Raw genomic sequence first — 17,206 nt, forward strand, 5'->3', positions numbered from 1 at the left:
GATCCAGGTACAAAAGTATCGATTGAGTATTGATAATTCGATACCCAGTGTAACCCTAGCTCTTTGTGACCACTTTTCTCTTTGGGTTGCCCTTTGTTAGCTCAGAATTCCTGAGATGGACAATTCCTTTAAGGATTTTTTTTTTCTTCTGGAAAACAAAACATAGCACAGAAAAAAACTCCTATAAATGAATGGTATATGGGATTGTGTCACCTGGTTACCCAGCTTCCCTCCCCCATCGTTAGGGTCATATCTGTCTGTAATCACCGTCTCTCCTTTTGAAGATGTGCACGCCTTTGCTGCTGCTGGACAGATTCAACCTGCTGGAGGCGTACGTGTCCGGATACCCTGAGCTGCAGAGCCAGCTGCTCCAGATGTTGGATCGATGGAGCGATTCCAGTTTCAACCCCAGGAAACTTAGCAAGTAAATACAATCAGTGCAGTTGGATCCAGAGCTGATTGCTGTAAGGCCGGGTTCACACAGGGAATATGCAGCCACAATAACCACATTAACACCACATAACATTCTGGTTTTGTTAAATCCCCAGCCCCCTACCCCTCTATGATACCCCTTGTAACCTTTTTCTAAACTGGAAGCTGTGGTTTATATTCTTTCCTTGCGCTAAATGAAACAAAGCTCCATGCAGTGACTTGCAGCTTGGCCTTAGTTTATACTCCAGAGCCAATCTGATCAAGAGAACTGCAGTGTAAAGTATGGGGCAGAATGAGACAGGAGGTGGAATTTAGACTCCAACAGAGCACACAGATAAGCTGCAGTCACTGGGGGTCATTTTTTGGGGTGGTCTTTTTACTTAAATTTATGCTGGCGTTACTACTGGAAGATGCACCTAATTTATGGTAGTGCATGCGCTTCGTCATAAATTAGGCACATCTTTGTTAGTCTGTGCGCCTGTCGGAAAAACTATGCCAGCCCCTGGATAGTGTTGTTTTTTTTGCCATGTTTTACTCATTTTTCTTTGTATCGAACATGGCATTTAAAAAGTTGCAAAAAAAAAAGGAGTCATGCAGCAATTTTTACAACAAATAAGGCATAAAACTGTTAGTAGATGACCCCCACTGATCGAAGATGAGAACTAAATAGCGGCCACATCACCACATAGACTTACTGTGCAAACCCGGCTTGATAAACTGAAAATATAATGCTGCGTGAATTAAAATATAACGTTGTCCTTCGTGATCCGTGTTTCAGACAGTACCAGGGTCTTCCGCCCATTAAAGCAGACAAGCTGAATTTGAAGACTCTGAGCAAGCTGGCGTTTCGGCTGCTGGAAACCTACAACCTGGACCCAGGTGAGCGGGTTATTGTGCCTTATACGTGACTGCTTTACTACATACCTATTGATTACTCCCCCCATTAGCATCGCTGGCTTTAGGGAGACAATTCTCACAACTGAGGCTTTGCTACAGTTGAATCCAGTTGTGGCAATCCTCTGTGAGCTAATTACGTCATCAGCTCAATTCCCTACCCTGGCCTTAAAGTGTGCAGGTAAGGCTCTGTTCACGTCATGTCTGATCCATACAGCATGGAATATTGGCTGGACTAGGCTGTGATGTACAGGCATACCGTGCAATATGTCCCCCACAGGGTCCCATGATTAAAGGGGTTGTCCACAATTTTATTACATTTTTGTATCATGTGATTCAATGATAATGTTGGAAACATTCCTACTGGGCCAGCGCTGCATTACCCGATGTGATTAGGTTGCAGGCACTTCCTGTACCACTTGCTGCAAGTTGTGCGAGCAGGACTAGGTCAAGACTGGCAAATCGGAATGTTCCCATTCACTGACAGCAAGTCAGGGATCTTGAAAACGGTGATCTATTGTAACACAAAGGGGAACATTTATTAAGCTGGCGGAGGATCCGCCATCGTTATGAAGAGGCGCCGGCCTCTCCATAGCTTCAGTGCATCCACCGCCGCTTCTAAATGTAAGACAACTTCCTTGCTGTCTTACATTTAGACCATTTTATATGCCTAAAACAAGCGTAGTAAATGAGAAGGGCCCTCCACTTCCCCGCTGACTCCACTCCCATGTTTTTAGACCTGGCGTGAGCGGGAAGAAGTGACAGATTGCGACGCAACTAACCGTTGCTCTGCAATCTCCGCCTGAGATACGCCTAATTTAGGCATATTTCAGCTTGATAAATGACCCCCAAAGTCTATATACGTTGATTCAAGGGTACCTAAACCTTTGTAACTAAGCAATAGAAGTGCTGCTGTGAGCACTCTGCCCGTTCTGCCCTCGCCGGCACAAGCTCAGCTACCTGAGTGTGTGTGTTTGACTTAAAATTGAAACCCCCCCTTTATGTTGGCAAAAGCTACTGATCCGTCTGATAATGTAATGTGTATGTGACCGGGCCGATCGCTGCTGGGGCTGTTATACAGAGAATGTCTATCGGGCAGGGTGGAGATTTCCCCTTCAACCCTTTTGTCACCTCACCCGTCCTCCTTCTCCCCAGAGATAAGCGGCATCAAATATGTCTGGCAGTCTCTTATCCCTTCTGCTCTATTGAAATAACACGCTCTGTTCTATTGTTAAGACGCACTTTCAGTCGACTCAAACATGTATGTTATGTCGGGAGTAGAGGCTGATAAGTGTCTGCCAGCAGTTCTGCTTTATCCTGTGCTTTATGTGTCTCGTACGTGATTAGGTTATATTTCTATATTACCCTGGACCTAATCTCTCGCAATTCTTTATTTTCAGCCCTCTGTTCAAATATGATAAACCAGCGTCACCTGGGCACCCTGAAATATCTCATGTACAAGAGATTCGTGGAGGTATGTTTTAATTTGTATGCTTTTTTTTCTTTTTTTTTTTATATTAAAAGGGATTTCCAGGGAGAAGTACCCAGGTCAGAAGGGTTAAAAAAATAAAATAAAATCCCTATTAACCTCCAATACGTAACTGTTCCGACTCTGCTCCGGTCCTTGCTGTTCTGAACATACTTTACCACTTTTTCAAGCCGGAACTGCAATGAATGGTTGGCTCAGCCAGTCATAAGTTGAGACTGGTCACCAATATGACCAGTAATTAGCCATTTTGGCATGTCGGGCCGGGCCTGGATGTGGAGAGAAGCAGGGACTGTAGCGGCATCAGAACGACAGTGGCAGGGGATTGGTGGAGGTAAGTATTCTTAAAAACTATTCTCTGTTTAAAAGCCCCTATAAAGGGGTTGTCCGGGTTCAGAGCTGAACCTGGACATACCCATAATTTCACCCAGGCAGCCCCTCTGATGTTATCATGATGCTGGATTGCGCAGGGTGAGGGCTCTTTTATTTACTGTAACACACTGCCGGGTGGAGGCAGTGTGTTCAGTGACATCACCGGCTCTGATGGCGGGCTTTAGCGCTGCCCTAGCCGTTTTACAGGAACTCCAGAAAATGCCTTTGCCCTGTGCGATTTAGCGCAGGGCAAAGGAGAGCATCAGAGCATGAACTGCTCCGATGCTCAAGTCAGGGGGGCTGCCCGGGTGAAAATGGGGATATGTCCGGGTTCAGCTCTGAACCTGGACAACCCCTTTAAATGTGCCCCTGGGAGCATTAGATACATTATTATATTAATGGAGAGAATGCTCCCTAAAGGGGTTTTCTGATTTCATTGAGAAACCGGACAACCTTGGAGATCCATACTAATAGGTGCTTACTTGACATATCTAGCTGCTCTGGTTTTCCCAGCTGGGCTCTTTCTACCTGGCTGCAGCAGTGACATCACATGACCGCTGCAGCCAATCACTGGTCTCAGTTGTGCATTCGACAAGGCCAGCGATTGGCTGCACCGGTCACATGATGTTACCTCTGCAGCTGGGTAAATAAAGCCCACAAGGAGAAAGGCGGCAGCAGCAGAATCTGTCAGGTAAGTACTCACCAGTTCTTTACTGCAGGTGGATCCCAAGGATTGGCCCGTTTCCTCCTGAATTAGTCAAAATCTTGCTTGGAGGTGAGAAATTACCATAAAAACAAACAAAGCAACAGAACTGTTACTCAACGCAGTAAGGCCCTTTGCAGACGAGCGTTCCTCCTGCAGCAAGTCCGCCGCGCTGCTCCCGGCCTGAAATCCCAGCGCTGCCGGGGGTCACATAGCATTATATTGATTTACGATGCTATGTAACCCTTACAGTTCTGGAATGTATTGGATAACACTGACATCATGCTGCCAGCGTTATCCAATACATTCCAGAACTGTAAGGGTTACATAGCTTCATAAATCAATATAATGCTATGCGACCCTGGCAGTGCTGGGAGGTCAGGCCGGGACTCGCAGCGTGATGAACACTCGTCTGCAAGGGGCCTAAATCCCCTGCCGTTTCCGCACTACCGCTCTGGTCTTCCCAGCCAAGCCTTGTTTATTGGCTGCAGCGATGACCCCTGAAACCAGTCACTGGCTGCAGCATTAACGAGTTGCCAACTTGACATCATTGCTGCAGCCAGCTTAACAGTGCCTGGCAGGGAGGATCGGCGGGGCTAAATCGACAGAAGATTTACCAGGTAAGTAATAGGTCTGCTTGTATTTGCAGAAACGCAATCTTGAAAACTTTCTCTGCTTTGGACAATCACTTTTATTTAGAATGGTAGCCCAGTGATAGGCTGATGACAAGATGTCCAGGAACTCCAGTGATCTGCTGCAATCAGTGTGGGAACCCAGCAACAAATGTTTAGTTCCCCTCCAGCGCCACCACAGGGCAAAGGAGTCATTACACTTTGTATTGAAGTCAGTGGGTTGTGTAAAGCATGGGCATTCTGGGCCCGCCGAAGAAAAGCTCTTTGTGGCCATTCTTCCCCCTAAGGGTTCTGAACAGGGGACCCATCCAACCCCCTTATTCTCTAATAAGATATTTTCACACTACAGAAATGTAGGCTGTAAGTTGTCGAATGTCTGAAGCAAGTCTGGGATGTTTATGGCTCGGGAGAAATGTCAGACTAGTTCAACCCTCCGCTAATTGCTAAACAAAGTAATTATTATAAATTAGTGTCAGCTCACTGGTCCGAGAAAAAGACTGAGAAGTGACGGGTGTCTGCTCATACCGACCAAGCGGGGCAGTCTGTTCTCTTTACATATCTATACTGCCCGTGTCTCCTGGGACCAGCACCTCCTGCTGCCTTCAAAGCACATAAAAGGTTATTTATGAAGCTGCTGAAATGTAGTCTCACATTGAGATGTATGTATGCACAAAGAGGGAGCCGGGTACAGAAGTACCAAATGTGACCAATAGCCTGGGGGGGAATGGGGGCTTACTGCAGAAGTAATGAGCATATACATATTTAAAGTGTGTATTCCCTTTTTAAGTGCACGTGAACACTATGTATATCATTATACTCCAGAGCTGCACTCACTATTCTGCTGGTGGAGTCACTGTGTACATACATTACTTATCCTGTACTGATCCTGAGTTACATCCTGTATTATACTCCAGAGCTGCACTGCCTATTCTGCTGGTGCAGTCACTGTGTACATACATTACTTATCCTGTACTGATCAGTTACTGTATATGCACAGTGGTATAAAGTGCATGGATGTATTTTTATTAGATCTGTGATATAATACCAGTGAAGCCAGTTCATTGTGATCTTCTTCTCTTTCAGAAAACGATGACTCAGGAGAACTGGGCCGACCATGTGCAGGTAACGCTGGTTCCATTAGCATTCTGTATTTGTATGCTTTATGACTGTTTTGTTGCTCTCATTGTATTGTGGTTGAGAGCCCCGGATGATGAGGGTCGTACAACGAGATTTCTATTCATCGGCCTCTGAACGTCTTGTGTTTTGCAGAACACGGCTAATGGGAATCGCTGGTTGCAGGAGCAGTGTATCGCACTCTTGTGTCGTTATAGTGATCTGCAGACGGCCGGGTTCTGGGCTCTGAAGTTCGGCATGCCGAAGGAAACTCTCCCTAAAAATGTGGCGGATATCCTCCAAGACCTTTGTATTCAGGAGAAGTAAGTGAGATCCCAGTCCTCTCGTAGATCCATTTTTTTTGTACATTTTGCCTTTGAACCTGGACAAATCGCTTTAGTTAAAGGGGTTCTCCGGGAATTAATATTGATGACCTGTCCTCAGGATAGGTCATCAATATCCGATCTGGGGGTTTTCTACTCCCAGGACCCCCGCTAATCTGCTGTTAAAAGGGGAGGGCGCTCCGTGGGTGCTGCGGCCTCTTCCTAGGCCATGTGATGTCATCCTGAGGATAGGTCAATTCCTGGATAACCCCTTTAAGTAACTCTATTAGGAAACACGTCAGAAGATATAATAGTGCTTTGATTCCTGATGGAATTGCTGGAACGATCACGACGTACCTTTCAATAAAACAAATGGGATGTTGAGATCGTCCTCGCGCTGCACACCCCCCCCCCCCCTGTGATGCTCATGCATAGAGGTAGGTCCAGGGAAGCGTAGTGTGGGCTTATGTAGGGGCATGCATCACTAAATATCCACAGCTTAGGTTTCAGGCCAGGGGTCACCAATTTCCTGCACTCCAGTTCTTGTTAAACTACAACTTCCAGCTTTGAGCTGAGCAAGTTTGCATGCTGGGAATTGTAGTTTCACAACAGCAGGAGTGACGGAGGTTGCTACTCTGTGTTGTGAAACTACAACTCCCAGCATGCTTCATTCACTTATAGGGATTTTTGAGTGGAGCTGAGCAAGTTTGCATCCTGCGAATTATAGTTTCACAACAGTAGAGTGGCGGAGGTTGCTGACCGTTGCTCTAGGCCTTTCTTTGGCCCTCAAATTTACTGTGGAGGAGATCACTGCATGTAACAGCAGCTATCTGGTAAAGTGATTGTATATTAATGGTGAAGGTCTCCCAGCTACCTGGCTGTGCTGGGAGTGGTAGTTGATCCCATTAACTTGAATGGTGCTGGACTGTAGTTCCTTGCACAGAGGGTACAGTTAGGGTCCATTCACACGTCCGCAAAATGGGTCCGCATCCGTTCCGCAATTTTGCGGAACAGGTGCGGACCCATTCATTTTCAATGGGAACGTAATATGCTGTCCGCATCCACATTTGTGGGTCCGCACTTCCGTTCCGCAAAAAAATAGAACATGTCCTATTCTTGTCCGCAGTTGCGCACAAGAAAGGGCATTTTCTATGAGAGTGCCGGCGATGTGCGGTCCGCAAAATGCAGAACGCACATTATCGGTGGCAAAACACATCCAGACGTGTGAATGGACCCTTAAAGGGATGGAGGACTGGAAATCCTAAAGGTATATACCATCACTTTAAAAGATGGGAGTACCCCTTTAAGTTAAAGGCCCAGTATGTCCAAGCTAAGCTTCTCCCTAGCCTGTGTGGGACGTTCCTTGAAGTGACAACCGCTCCAGGCGTCTGACAGTTGCGCTCCGCTCATCAGGGGTGACCTACTCTCGGCTGGATAAAATAAATGTGATTTTTTTTTTTTTTGCAGACAATATTTCCTTTGAGCCCTATAGCGGTCCCGGCCGACTTGCATACTTGTGAGAACACTCTCACGTGTGTGAGAAGTCCATGCACTTACCGAGCTCAGTTTGCAAAGAAGGATCCTCACATCCTGTGTGCCAAGCAGGTTCCCAGCGCCCAGGTGCCGGGACCAGGGCGTGTGAGAAGCGAGATTCCCAGGCCTGGAAAGCCGCAGTGTAAATACGTACCACCAACCCCACTTGGCACTCCGGACTCATCCGGATCAGAATCCTCTCTGTGCTCCATGAAAATGCACACCATCGCTAAATAGTCAGCACAAATATTGACTTGTCCGGATACACAAAATGCCGCATGGTATTTGCACAACTGACCTTCGAGAGCAGAGCCTCGGAGTGGTCCTGTATCTCCCCATTTATAACGCAGCGTGGGAAGATGAGATCCTCACTAGAGCCACGATTTTTTTTGGGGGAGGATTTTTTAAAATAATTTTTTTACAAGTTTACCTGTCTGTCTGTAGAAGGCGCTTTCCACAACTTAACACATTCACTGCCACGCATGAGTTCACAGGAAAAGTGTTGTGTGTGTTTGGAATCCGTCCAGTTCCCATGAGAAACACTGAAAGACACTTTCTTCCTGAGCCCTGGGAATATCAGTCTTAACAAGTCTGCGCCCCTGTCTCCCTCCAGGTCTGAGAAATCAGACTGCTACGTAGGGGAACTGCTCCTGGTTCCTGTGCAGACAATGCTGGAGATTGTAGTCCTACTCTAGAAGTAATATTTATAGTCGGCTATAACTAGTTCCATATACATTCAGGCTCTCCTGTTAGTGGGGAAATGGGGAGCATTGAAATCCTGCACCCTTCTTTCCTTTTGACGTTTGCCACGGTGGGTAGGTCTGGGCACCCCCATACACATCAGGCCGTCATCGATCTAATGTATATGGGCACTGGTTCAGTGAACACACATCGAGACCTGCACCCTCCTCTGTACAGCAAAATGAGAGCGGGGGATGTACCAGTTCACTACTGGGAAAAGCTCATATGAGCTGGATTAGCGGCCATTTTGGTCGCCCAGCTTTCCAGGAAGCCGGTAGAGCTTAAAATGACCGATGATCAGTAAATATGGGGCGATATAAATTGTTGCTAACTCCATATTTTTTTTTTCTCCAAGGACCATGGCAATATGAAGCTCCTCTGCCCCAATGCAAAATCATTAATAGGGCCCCCACCTGCCATGTGCAGTTTGTAATGCTGGTGTCTTCTTTTGTGACCGAAGGGCCTTTACACCCCTCTCAGGCACAAGGGCACCTACTTCCAGTGGACCCCTGGGCTTCATGGAAGCCATAGAGGCAGATGAATAGAGTTTTTGACAACTTGACAAAGGCAGACGAGCAGCAAATCTATATTTCCCAGTGACTTTTCTTTTAAAGGTCTATCTCTGCCTGTTCCTCTTGTAATTGACAAACCCACAATGTTATCTGCAGATTTCCAATCGTCCTCAAGTCCATCTGGAACTAATGAACATCCTGAGTTTATTGCCGTCCAGTGAGTCGTCAAATGGCTGCGCACCCCCAGCACGAAGGCGTTATCTGTGCCCGTCTTATCTACTGCATCTCACTTCGCCCTAATTGTGTAATTGCATAATCCTTCCAAATTGCTGCAGACAGATCTGTGCTTAGTAAAAAGTGTCGGCTCCTTCCCTGCAGGATCGTAAATCATCCCGTGATCGTGATTGCAGCCTTACACTTGTACCCGGCCCTCCCTTACCTCAGTTGTGGGTGCAGTGACTCCTTAAAATCCATTTATTTTTTTAAGTAATGGACTGTGGTTTTGGAGACGGCAAAATGCATAGGGATAAATCTGGGGCCTATCCGCAGCAAAATCTGTGACCATTCTGCAAATGACTTCCCGTATGGACGCGATTCTTCCAGGGCAACCGAAGACCCCACAGATGAACTGTTTCAGCATGACGCCGGAGCTCCGTACATTGCTCAATGGTAGGAGCAGTGCAGTTCTGGCGCCAGAGCTACTCTGAAACAGCTGATCAGCATGGGTGAGGGGGTCAGACCGCCGCCGATCAGGAGGGTAGGCATCAGGAATATCCCTTTTAAATTTCTATATTGCAGATTTAAAGGTGGTGTTTGAAACGATCATGACATAGTGATTATTCCATCACTGTGGGTCTGGCCTCTGATATCATCAGTGATCAATTACAGTCGGCCATACTTTGCAGGGAAATTGTAGTTTGCTGTAAAACCAGGACAGACTGGGTCCAAAGGAACAGCTCTGAAAGGTAGGAACTCTCTCGGTTACCACTAAAAGGATCGTAAGGATTAAAGGGACACTGATAAAGACAAGTATAATATGTTATACCTAGACTTGGCATAAGAAGGCGGAGCATGACAAAGGGATTCTGTCCCTATCCTCTCTGTGTCATGCTCAGCACCTTTAGGCCCTGCACTGGATATAACAGCGCTCCATTAAAATCTGACTCGTTTTAACCTTAGCTCCCCTGATGAGAGACATTTTGGGGGATCCCATTGAAATTGATAAGACAACAAATATCTATTGGGTTTACTCTGCTTTATGTGGCGGTGGTATTCATATATATGTATTTTCTCACATTTGATTGCACATTGGATTTTTGCAACAAAACTAACATAATAACTGCATTTGGAGTTTTTGGACTCCAAATTTTTGCAAAGTTCTCTCCACAACCTGGGACATAATCCTAATGACCCCTCTCCTGTCACATTACTTGTACACGTCCCAAATGTCTCACCTCGACTCTTGACTTCCTCTTGTCCTCTTCCTTCTCCCTACTCCGTGTATTAATGATCGCCCCCCCCCCCCCCTCATCTCAAGCTCTGTTCTCTGTTACAGGCTGTCGGAGAGCGAGAAAAACCCTGAAGATTCACAAGCCAGAAGAAACCACTTCTACCAGCTTCCTATTCCCAGGAGCAAAGTTCATTTCCTGCAGGATCACACGGAGCTGTCCGGCTGCAGAGACGCGGTCCTGAAGGTAATGGAAAGATGTCCCAGTGATGTCCTGCATGATGAATATCAGAACATGAGCCCTTTTCCTGTGTCATCATTCATTGCGTGGACAGACTTAGCACTAACACTCCGGGGGTCAGGTTATGGATGAAGCTGTCAGTGGTATGTAATGAAACGTGACGTTAAACAAATGGAGCAGGGATCTGCTCCACATCTTTGCTACCCGCCCTGCCAAGCACAATATGGAGTTAAACTATGGGCATACTCTGCCCGGTGCGGAGCCATAACAGGCACCAATCAGTGATGTAACAAGCTTTTCCAAAGGGCCTTTACAGTGGTTGATGCAAACTGCATGGGGGGTAAATGATTGAAAGTACAATCATTCAGTCCCCATACAGTTTGCATATTGTCAGCAGCAAATCACCTGTTTACATGGGGCTGCTGGCAGTAATAAAAGATCTGCCAGTTTGCACCACTTTGTCCTTTGGGGATGGTACATCTGTGTCATTTGAAAAGGATGGGAGCTCCTCTGGGACCCCGACTTAACGTCTAAACACCCATTCTGCAGACTGAGGTCTCATGTAAGAGCAGATGAATGGAGAAGTGGCTGTAAGTGTAGTACCTCTGTCCATAAAGAGCCCAGCAAGCCGACGTATTCTGCCACCTGTCCATTCAGTCTCTTCCTGATCTCTGCTTGCAGAATGGGTGTCGGGAACCCCTCCACCAGTCACTTACGACATATCTAAGGAGATAATATCTGCTGTCTTCTAGGATGGACAAGTCGTGGGTGTCGACATGGAGTGGAGACCATCATTTGGTGGACTGGGGAAGCCAAATGTGTCACTTATTCAGTTGGCGGTGAAGGAAGAAGTTTTCCTGTTGGATGTTTTACAAGGAAGTTTACTGCAAAGCAGCGATTCAGTCGGGAGCTCCGATCTCGTCACATTAATCAAGGATCTGTTTTCTTCCACCAAAATTACAAAACTGGGTGAGAGAATTTAACTGTTTACGGTGAGCAGTGCTTGGCGCAGCCTCCTAGATATCGGACTCCATTGGAAAGCATTGATTCACTTGCATTCCTAGTATGGCTCTAGTAATTGTGCTCTTGTCTGACCGTCACGAGACATTTCTACCCCTTAGAGAAAACATTGAGATTTCTGTAACATTTATATCTTTGCATAGGTTATGGCATGGTTGGAGACTTTCAAAGCCTGGATGCCACCGACGCTGGATTTAGGGGGCTTGAGTTACGCAACGTGGTTGACCTCTGTGAGGCACATAGGCAGGTAGGAGAATAATGTCTGGTCTTTCAACTTACCAAAGTGATTTATGACGGGTGTAACCACTTACATAAAAAATAATCATTCTAAATGGTGTAAAACAATAAGACGTAATACCGACCCCACCTCCTGTTTTAACGTTTCCCAGTCCTCCACTGGTCTTGGTACTTCCTGGTCCCACTTGACTTTGACATGTGACCACTGTAGCGGTATACCTCTGTGGCCAGTGATTGGCTGCAGTTCCACATGTCTGTGTTGAGAGGGACCAGGAAGTGTCGGGACAAGGGTATCAGGGATTCTTAAGGTGAGTATTATTTCCTTTATTACTTTACTCCATTCAGAGATTTTTATTTTAAGTACCAGAACATCCCCTTTAAGGGCTCTTTCACATCTGCGTTCTTTTCTTCCGGCATAGAGTTCCGTCGTCGGGGCTCTATGCCGGAAGAATACTGATCAGGATTATCCTAATGCATTCTGAATGGACAGTCCGTCCTTCAGGATGCATCAGGATGTCTTCCGTTCCGGAACGGAACATTTTTTGGCCGCAGCAAATAGCGCAGCATGCTGCGCTTTTTGCTCCGGCCAAAAATCCGGAACACTTGCCGCAAGGCCGGATCCGGAATGAATGCCCATTGAAAGGCATTGATCCGGATCCGGCCTTAAGCTAAACGTTGTTTCGGCGCATTGCCGGATGCGACGTTTAGCTTTTTCTCAATGGTTACCATGGCTGCCGGGACGCTAAAGTCCTGGCAGCCATGGTAAAGTGTAGTGGGGAGCGGGGAGCAGCATACTTACCATCCGTGCGGCTCCCGGGGCGCTCCAGAGTGACGTCAGGGCGCCCCAAGCGCATGGATCACATGATCCATGCGCATGGGGCGCTCTGACGTCACTCTGGAGCGCCCCGGGAGCCGCACGGACTGTAAGTATACTGCTCCCCCGCTCCCCACTACTACTATGGCAACCAGGACTTTAATAGCGTCCTGGGTGCCATAGTAACACTGAAAGCATTTTGAAGACGGATCCGTCTTCAAATGCTTTCAGTACACTTGCGTTTTTCCGGATCCGGCGTGTAATTCCGGCAAGTGGAGTACACGCCGTATCCGGACAACTCAAGTGTGAAAGAGGCCTAACAGAACATTTCCTAATTATCAGAAGTTGGGGGTTGACTTTTTGGGGTCCTGAGGTTGTGTAGGCAAATGTTGGTGGGCCATGCATTGCAATGGAGAATGATCACACCATACGCATGCAGTCTGGAATTAGGCTGGCCTCTTTAATTTTGGGGATCGGTTACAGCTTCAGTGAATTATAAAACATCCAAAGCATTTTGGTTTTGCTGTTCTCTATGTATTGCTTTTTTAGCATTTTCCCATAGGCTTCTCTATAGAACAACTAATATAACAAAAAACACGTGTAAAAGAAAAAAACACTGACCAACCGGTAAACCAGAAGTAAAAGGGCATTGTGTTTTACCCTCTGAGTAGATCCTGCATCCACGCATGTTATCTTCTTCCCATATGAGCAGATGCAGCGTAACCGCAGTCGGCCGAGAGTGGCCAGTGGACCAGTGGATGTCCTGGAGAATGCGTCAGGGGATGACTGCATCCGACAGCCAGAGAAGGGTCTGAGTTTGCTGGTAAAGGACGTCCTAGGAAAACCCCTGGATAAGAAGCAGCAGCTATCCAACTGGGACAAGCGGCCGCTTCGAGAAGATCAGATTATCTATGCAGGTATTTCTCAGTGTCCCAATGTCTTCAGTGGGGCATACTCCTTCTCCCATTCAGAATACATGCATGCTCGAATGAGCAGAGCATGCATATGTATAGGGAGAGATGGCTACTGGCCGAAGCCACGTATGTCGGATTCGATTAGCTTAGTTATATGTAGAGCATTTGTGTACATTTTTAAGTGTTGATTTCCTACCCTGTCTTTGCTACAGCCGTCGATGCCTATTGCCTCCTGGATGTGTTTGAGATCCTCTGCAGTACCCCAGAAAAGTTTGGGCTGAAACCAAATTTCTATGAACTTCCAAAAGGCAAAACATCGCCGAAGAAAGACGTACGAAGATCCCCACGCCAAAAGGAGTCGGTGCTAAAGAACAATGTATGAGTATGGGCAAATCTCGGTCAGGCACAAGCTATAGACAGACACGACTAAGGCTAGTTTCACACCAGCGTTCGGCTGTCCGCTCGTGAGCTCCGTTTGAAGGGGCTCACGAGCGGACCCGAACGCATCCGTCCAGCCCTGATGCAGTCTGAATGGATGCGGATCCGCTCAGACTGCATCAGTCTGGCGGCGTTCAGCCTCCGCTCAGCAGGCGGACACCTGAACGCTGCTTGCAGCGTTCGGGTGTCCGCCTGGCCGTGCGGAGGCGTGCGGATCCGTCCAGACTTACAATGTAAGTCAATGGGGACGGATCCGTTTGAAGATGCCACAATATGGCTCAATCTTCAAACGGATCCGTCCCCCATTGACTTTCAATGTAAAAGTCTGGACGGATCCGCTCAGGCTAATTTCACACTTAGCCATTTTTTGCCAATATAATGCAGACGGATCCGTTCTGAACGGAGCCACCGTCTGCATTAATATGAGCGGATCCGTTCAGAACGGATCCGATCGAACGCTAGTGTGAAAGTAGCCTAAAGCTTTAACATGTCTGCACAATCTACTTCTTTATCACCTCATCAGACAGGACTGATAGTTTCTTTCATGCACTTAGCTGTTATCACAATAGCCAATAATACATCACAGCGAGTTTTGGAAGTAAAGATAAAGGCGATGTGTCCCGCTCCTCAGGGAACCCCCTTCATTATATTCCTGCAAACATAAACCTGCTTTGATTTATGACGTGGGTCACGACATTTTAAAAGCCTAGGCAGACATTTAATCTCGACCACCTTTGCAGTCATTTCCTTTTGCTGAAGAGATTACTGCTTTACAGACTATGTAAAGGTCACCTCTGCACCCTCTGAATTTTAGATTTGTGGATAGGAATGAAGGAAGGCTACGCAATCTGCTTTAAGCTTTGTCCCATTAAACTCCATTTGCATCATATGTACGTTGCTTTACTGGGATGTATACAGGCATGCTACAATCCTTGTTTTATGTACACATAATGCAGTTTTGGAAATTTGCAGCAAGCAGAACATAATTGCACCTGCATCGTACTCTCGCCAGGCGACATGTAGATGTAGTAGACTTGCAGTACGTGAAGTTAAAAAATAATTGCCTTGTTGTCCTAGAGGTTGAAAACTCCGCCGTCAAAAGAGATCCCCACAGAGAGCTCTCCCCAGACAAAACCTCTGTCCCCCCGGGAGTTCAGTGTCATCTGTGACAACATGCTGCAGGGACTGGGACGTTACCTGCGTTGTTTGGGCGTTGATGTGTTGATGTTGGAGAACGACGACGATCACAGGAAAGCAGCAGAGGTGAGTGAGACTCCTCCAGACATCAGCTATTAATGCAGCCCTCTGAGGCCTCCATCGCACAAGTACGGTACATTTTTGCAGCTTTTTTAAATGCTTGGGACAAAATAATTATGTGAATTTCATGGCATTTTAGGTGGCGTTTTTTATTTTATTTGTTAAAAGCGCCAATAAAACCAGTGAAAAGCCTTGAGCACTGTGTGTGTGAATCAAGCCTATGGGTACAGTGTAGCATAAATGGACGTGGTATGGGTTTAAAGTCTACATCACACATCAACTTATGTGCAGATTTCATTGGAAGAACTGTCTGCAGCGTGCCGAAGAGATTTTTTTTATTTTTATAAATCTCATCCGCTTTGCTGCTGCTGTTAAAGGCGTCCTCTCACTTCAGCAAATAGCATTTATCAAGTAGAGAAAGTTAATACAAGGCACTTACTAATGTAATGTTATTCTCCATATTGCTTCCTTTGCTGGCTGGATTCATTTTTCCATGACATTATACATTGCTCGTTTCCATGGCTACGACCACCCAGCAGTTCAGTGTTGGTCGTGTTTGCACAGGAAAAAGCGCCGTCCTCTCTTGAGGCCAGGAGCATGGGATGACACGTAGGTTGGTGCTGTTTCCTATAGTGTGCAAGCACGGCCACTGCTGCTGGAATGCAGGGTGGTCGTAACCATGAAATGAGTAGTACATAATGTGATGGGAAAATAAATCCAGCCAGCAAAGGAAGCAATATGGAGAATCGCAACACACTAGTAAGTGCCTTGTATTAACTTCCTCTACATAATAAATGCTATTTGCTGAAGTGACACAATCCCTTTAATGCTGCTGATTTTCCTGCATGCAATTCTACTGTGGTAAATCTGCCGCGTTTTACACCAGATTTGTCCATGCCCTTATGTGTATACATCGAGAGAATTTCCAGACACTTCTAAGGGCTCATACACACGACTGTATTTTTGTCCGCATCCGATCCATATTTCTTTTGCGGGTCGGATGCGGACCCTCTCACTTCAATGGAATTGGGACATGTCCTATACTTGTTTGTTTTACCGACAAGGATAGGACTGTTGTATAGATGGCAGGATGTTCTGTTCCGCAAGATGCACAGCACACGGCCGGTATCCGTTTTTTGTGTTCTTCAGAAACGTCTATTGCCCTGTGCATGAGCCCTAACACTGTGGTCTCCATCCTGTGGCTCCTAGCATGTCCTGACAACCGCTGTGGTTTTGCAACAGCTGGAGAGCCACAGGTTGGAGGGCGCTGCTTGTGATGCGTACAGGGGTACAGGTTAGAAGATACCCTTTACCGTGCCGTATGGAATTGTGCAGCTAACCTTGCTGTTCCATACAGTTGATCAATGGGTATACCCATGTATACCAGCCTGACAAGGCTAAGAGGACATTTGTTGTATGCGGTGGGAGCTTTCCCAGAACATGCACCAAACCCAGAGTGAATGTGGCCTTAGAAGCCATTATGTCTTTGGAGTGAGGGAGGAAAGCTGCACATGCCTACAGATTACATGCACATTGGTTGGGATGTGGCAGCAGTTCGCCTTGGTGGCTGTTTGATACCTGGGACCACTGCTGGTGGAGAATTGGCTGCTGATATGTTCACTGTCCATTAAAGTCGTTGTGCATACTTGTTGGTTTTGCAATAATTGATGTTTTTGAAGTAAACTCCTTTAATCACAAACTGAAGACTGCCTAGTCGGATAGTCTCCAGACCATGTCCTCTGGCAAAACTGCAAGCCCCTGCGGCTCTCAGGGCAGATTGTAAATTGTAGCTTTGCTGTGGGTTCGATATCTAGGGAATAATCACCAAAGGAAACAGTCCCTGAGTGTAGAACTGATTGCATCCAACCACTTGGTCTTTTGGATTAGATCTATAATCATAGTAATGTCATTTTCTTGTACTACAGATCGCCAGGCTAGATGGGAGAGTCATCCTTACCTGCGGCATGCCCTACCAGACGGTGAGTGTAGAAGGACTGAAGATTGTGAAAAGCATTTCCAGAATATGTATGTTTAAAATGAGTGATGATAAATGTCTGTAAAGCGCTGCAGAATAAGTCAGCTCTATATAATATGCCC

General features: G+C 46.5%; 1 protein-coding gene across 3 annotated transcripts in view; it reads left to right on the forward strand.

Moving 5' to 3' along the window:
• Positions 1 to 17,206, forward strand: part of EXD3 (exonuclease 3'-5' domain containing 3) — a 143,730-nt gene that overhangs the window by 38,806 nt on the left and 87,718 nt on the right. For all 3 annotated transcript variants that reach the window (XM_044305821.1, XM_044305822.1, XM_044305823.1), the window contains 12 exons: positions 285 to 424; positions 1,211 to 1,311; positions 2,727 to 2,800; positions 5,603 to 5,641; positions 5,789 to 5,955; positions 10,297 to 10,435; positions 11,182 to 11,398; positions 11,593 to 11,696; positions 13,213 to 13,417; positions 13,627 to 13,790; positions 14,930 to 15,115; positions 17,035 to 17,088. In XM_044305821.1, coding sequence (XP_044161756.1) covers positions 285 to 424; positions 1,211 to 1,311; positions 2,727 to 2,800; positions 5,603 to 5,641; positions 5,789 to 5,955; positions 10,297 to 10,435; positions 11,182 to 11,398; positions 11,593 to 11,696; positions 13,213 to 13,417; positions 13,627 to 13,790; positions 14,930 to 15,115; positions 17,035 to 17,088 — 1,590 coding nt within the window. The remainder of the gene's footprint in view (positions 1 to 284; positions 425 to 1,210; positions 1,312 to 2,726; positions 2,801 to 5,602; positions 5,642 to 5,788; positions 5,956 to 10,296; positions 10,436 to 11,181; positions 11,399 to 11,592; positions 11,697 to 13,212; positions 13,418 to 13,626; positions 13,791 to 14,929; positions 15,116 to 17,034; positions 17,089 to 17,206) is intronic.

This window comes from Bufo gargarizans, chromosome 9, assembly GCF_014858855.1.
Source record: "Bufo gargarizans isolate SCDJY-AF-19 chromosome 9, ASM1485885v1, whole genome shotgun sequence".
NCBI lineage: Eukaryota > Metazoa > Chordata > Amphibia > Anura > Bufonidae > Bufo > Bufo gargarizans.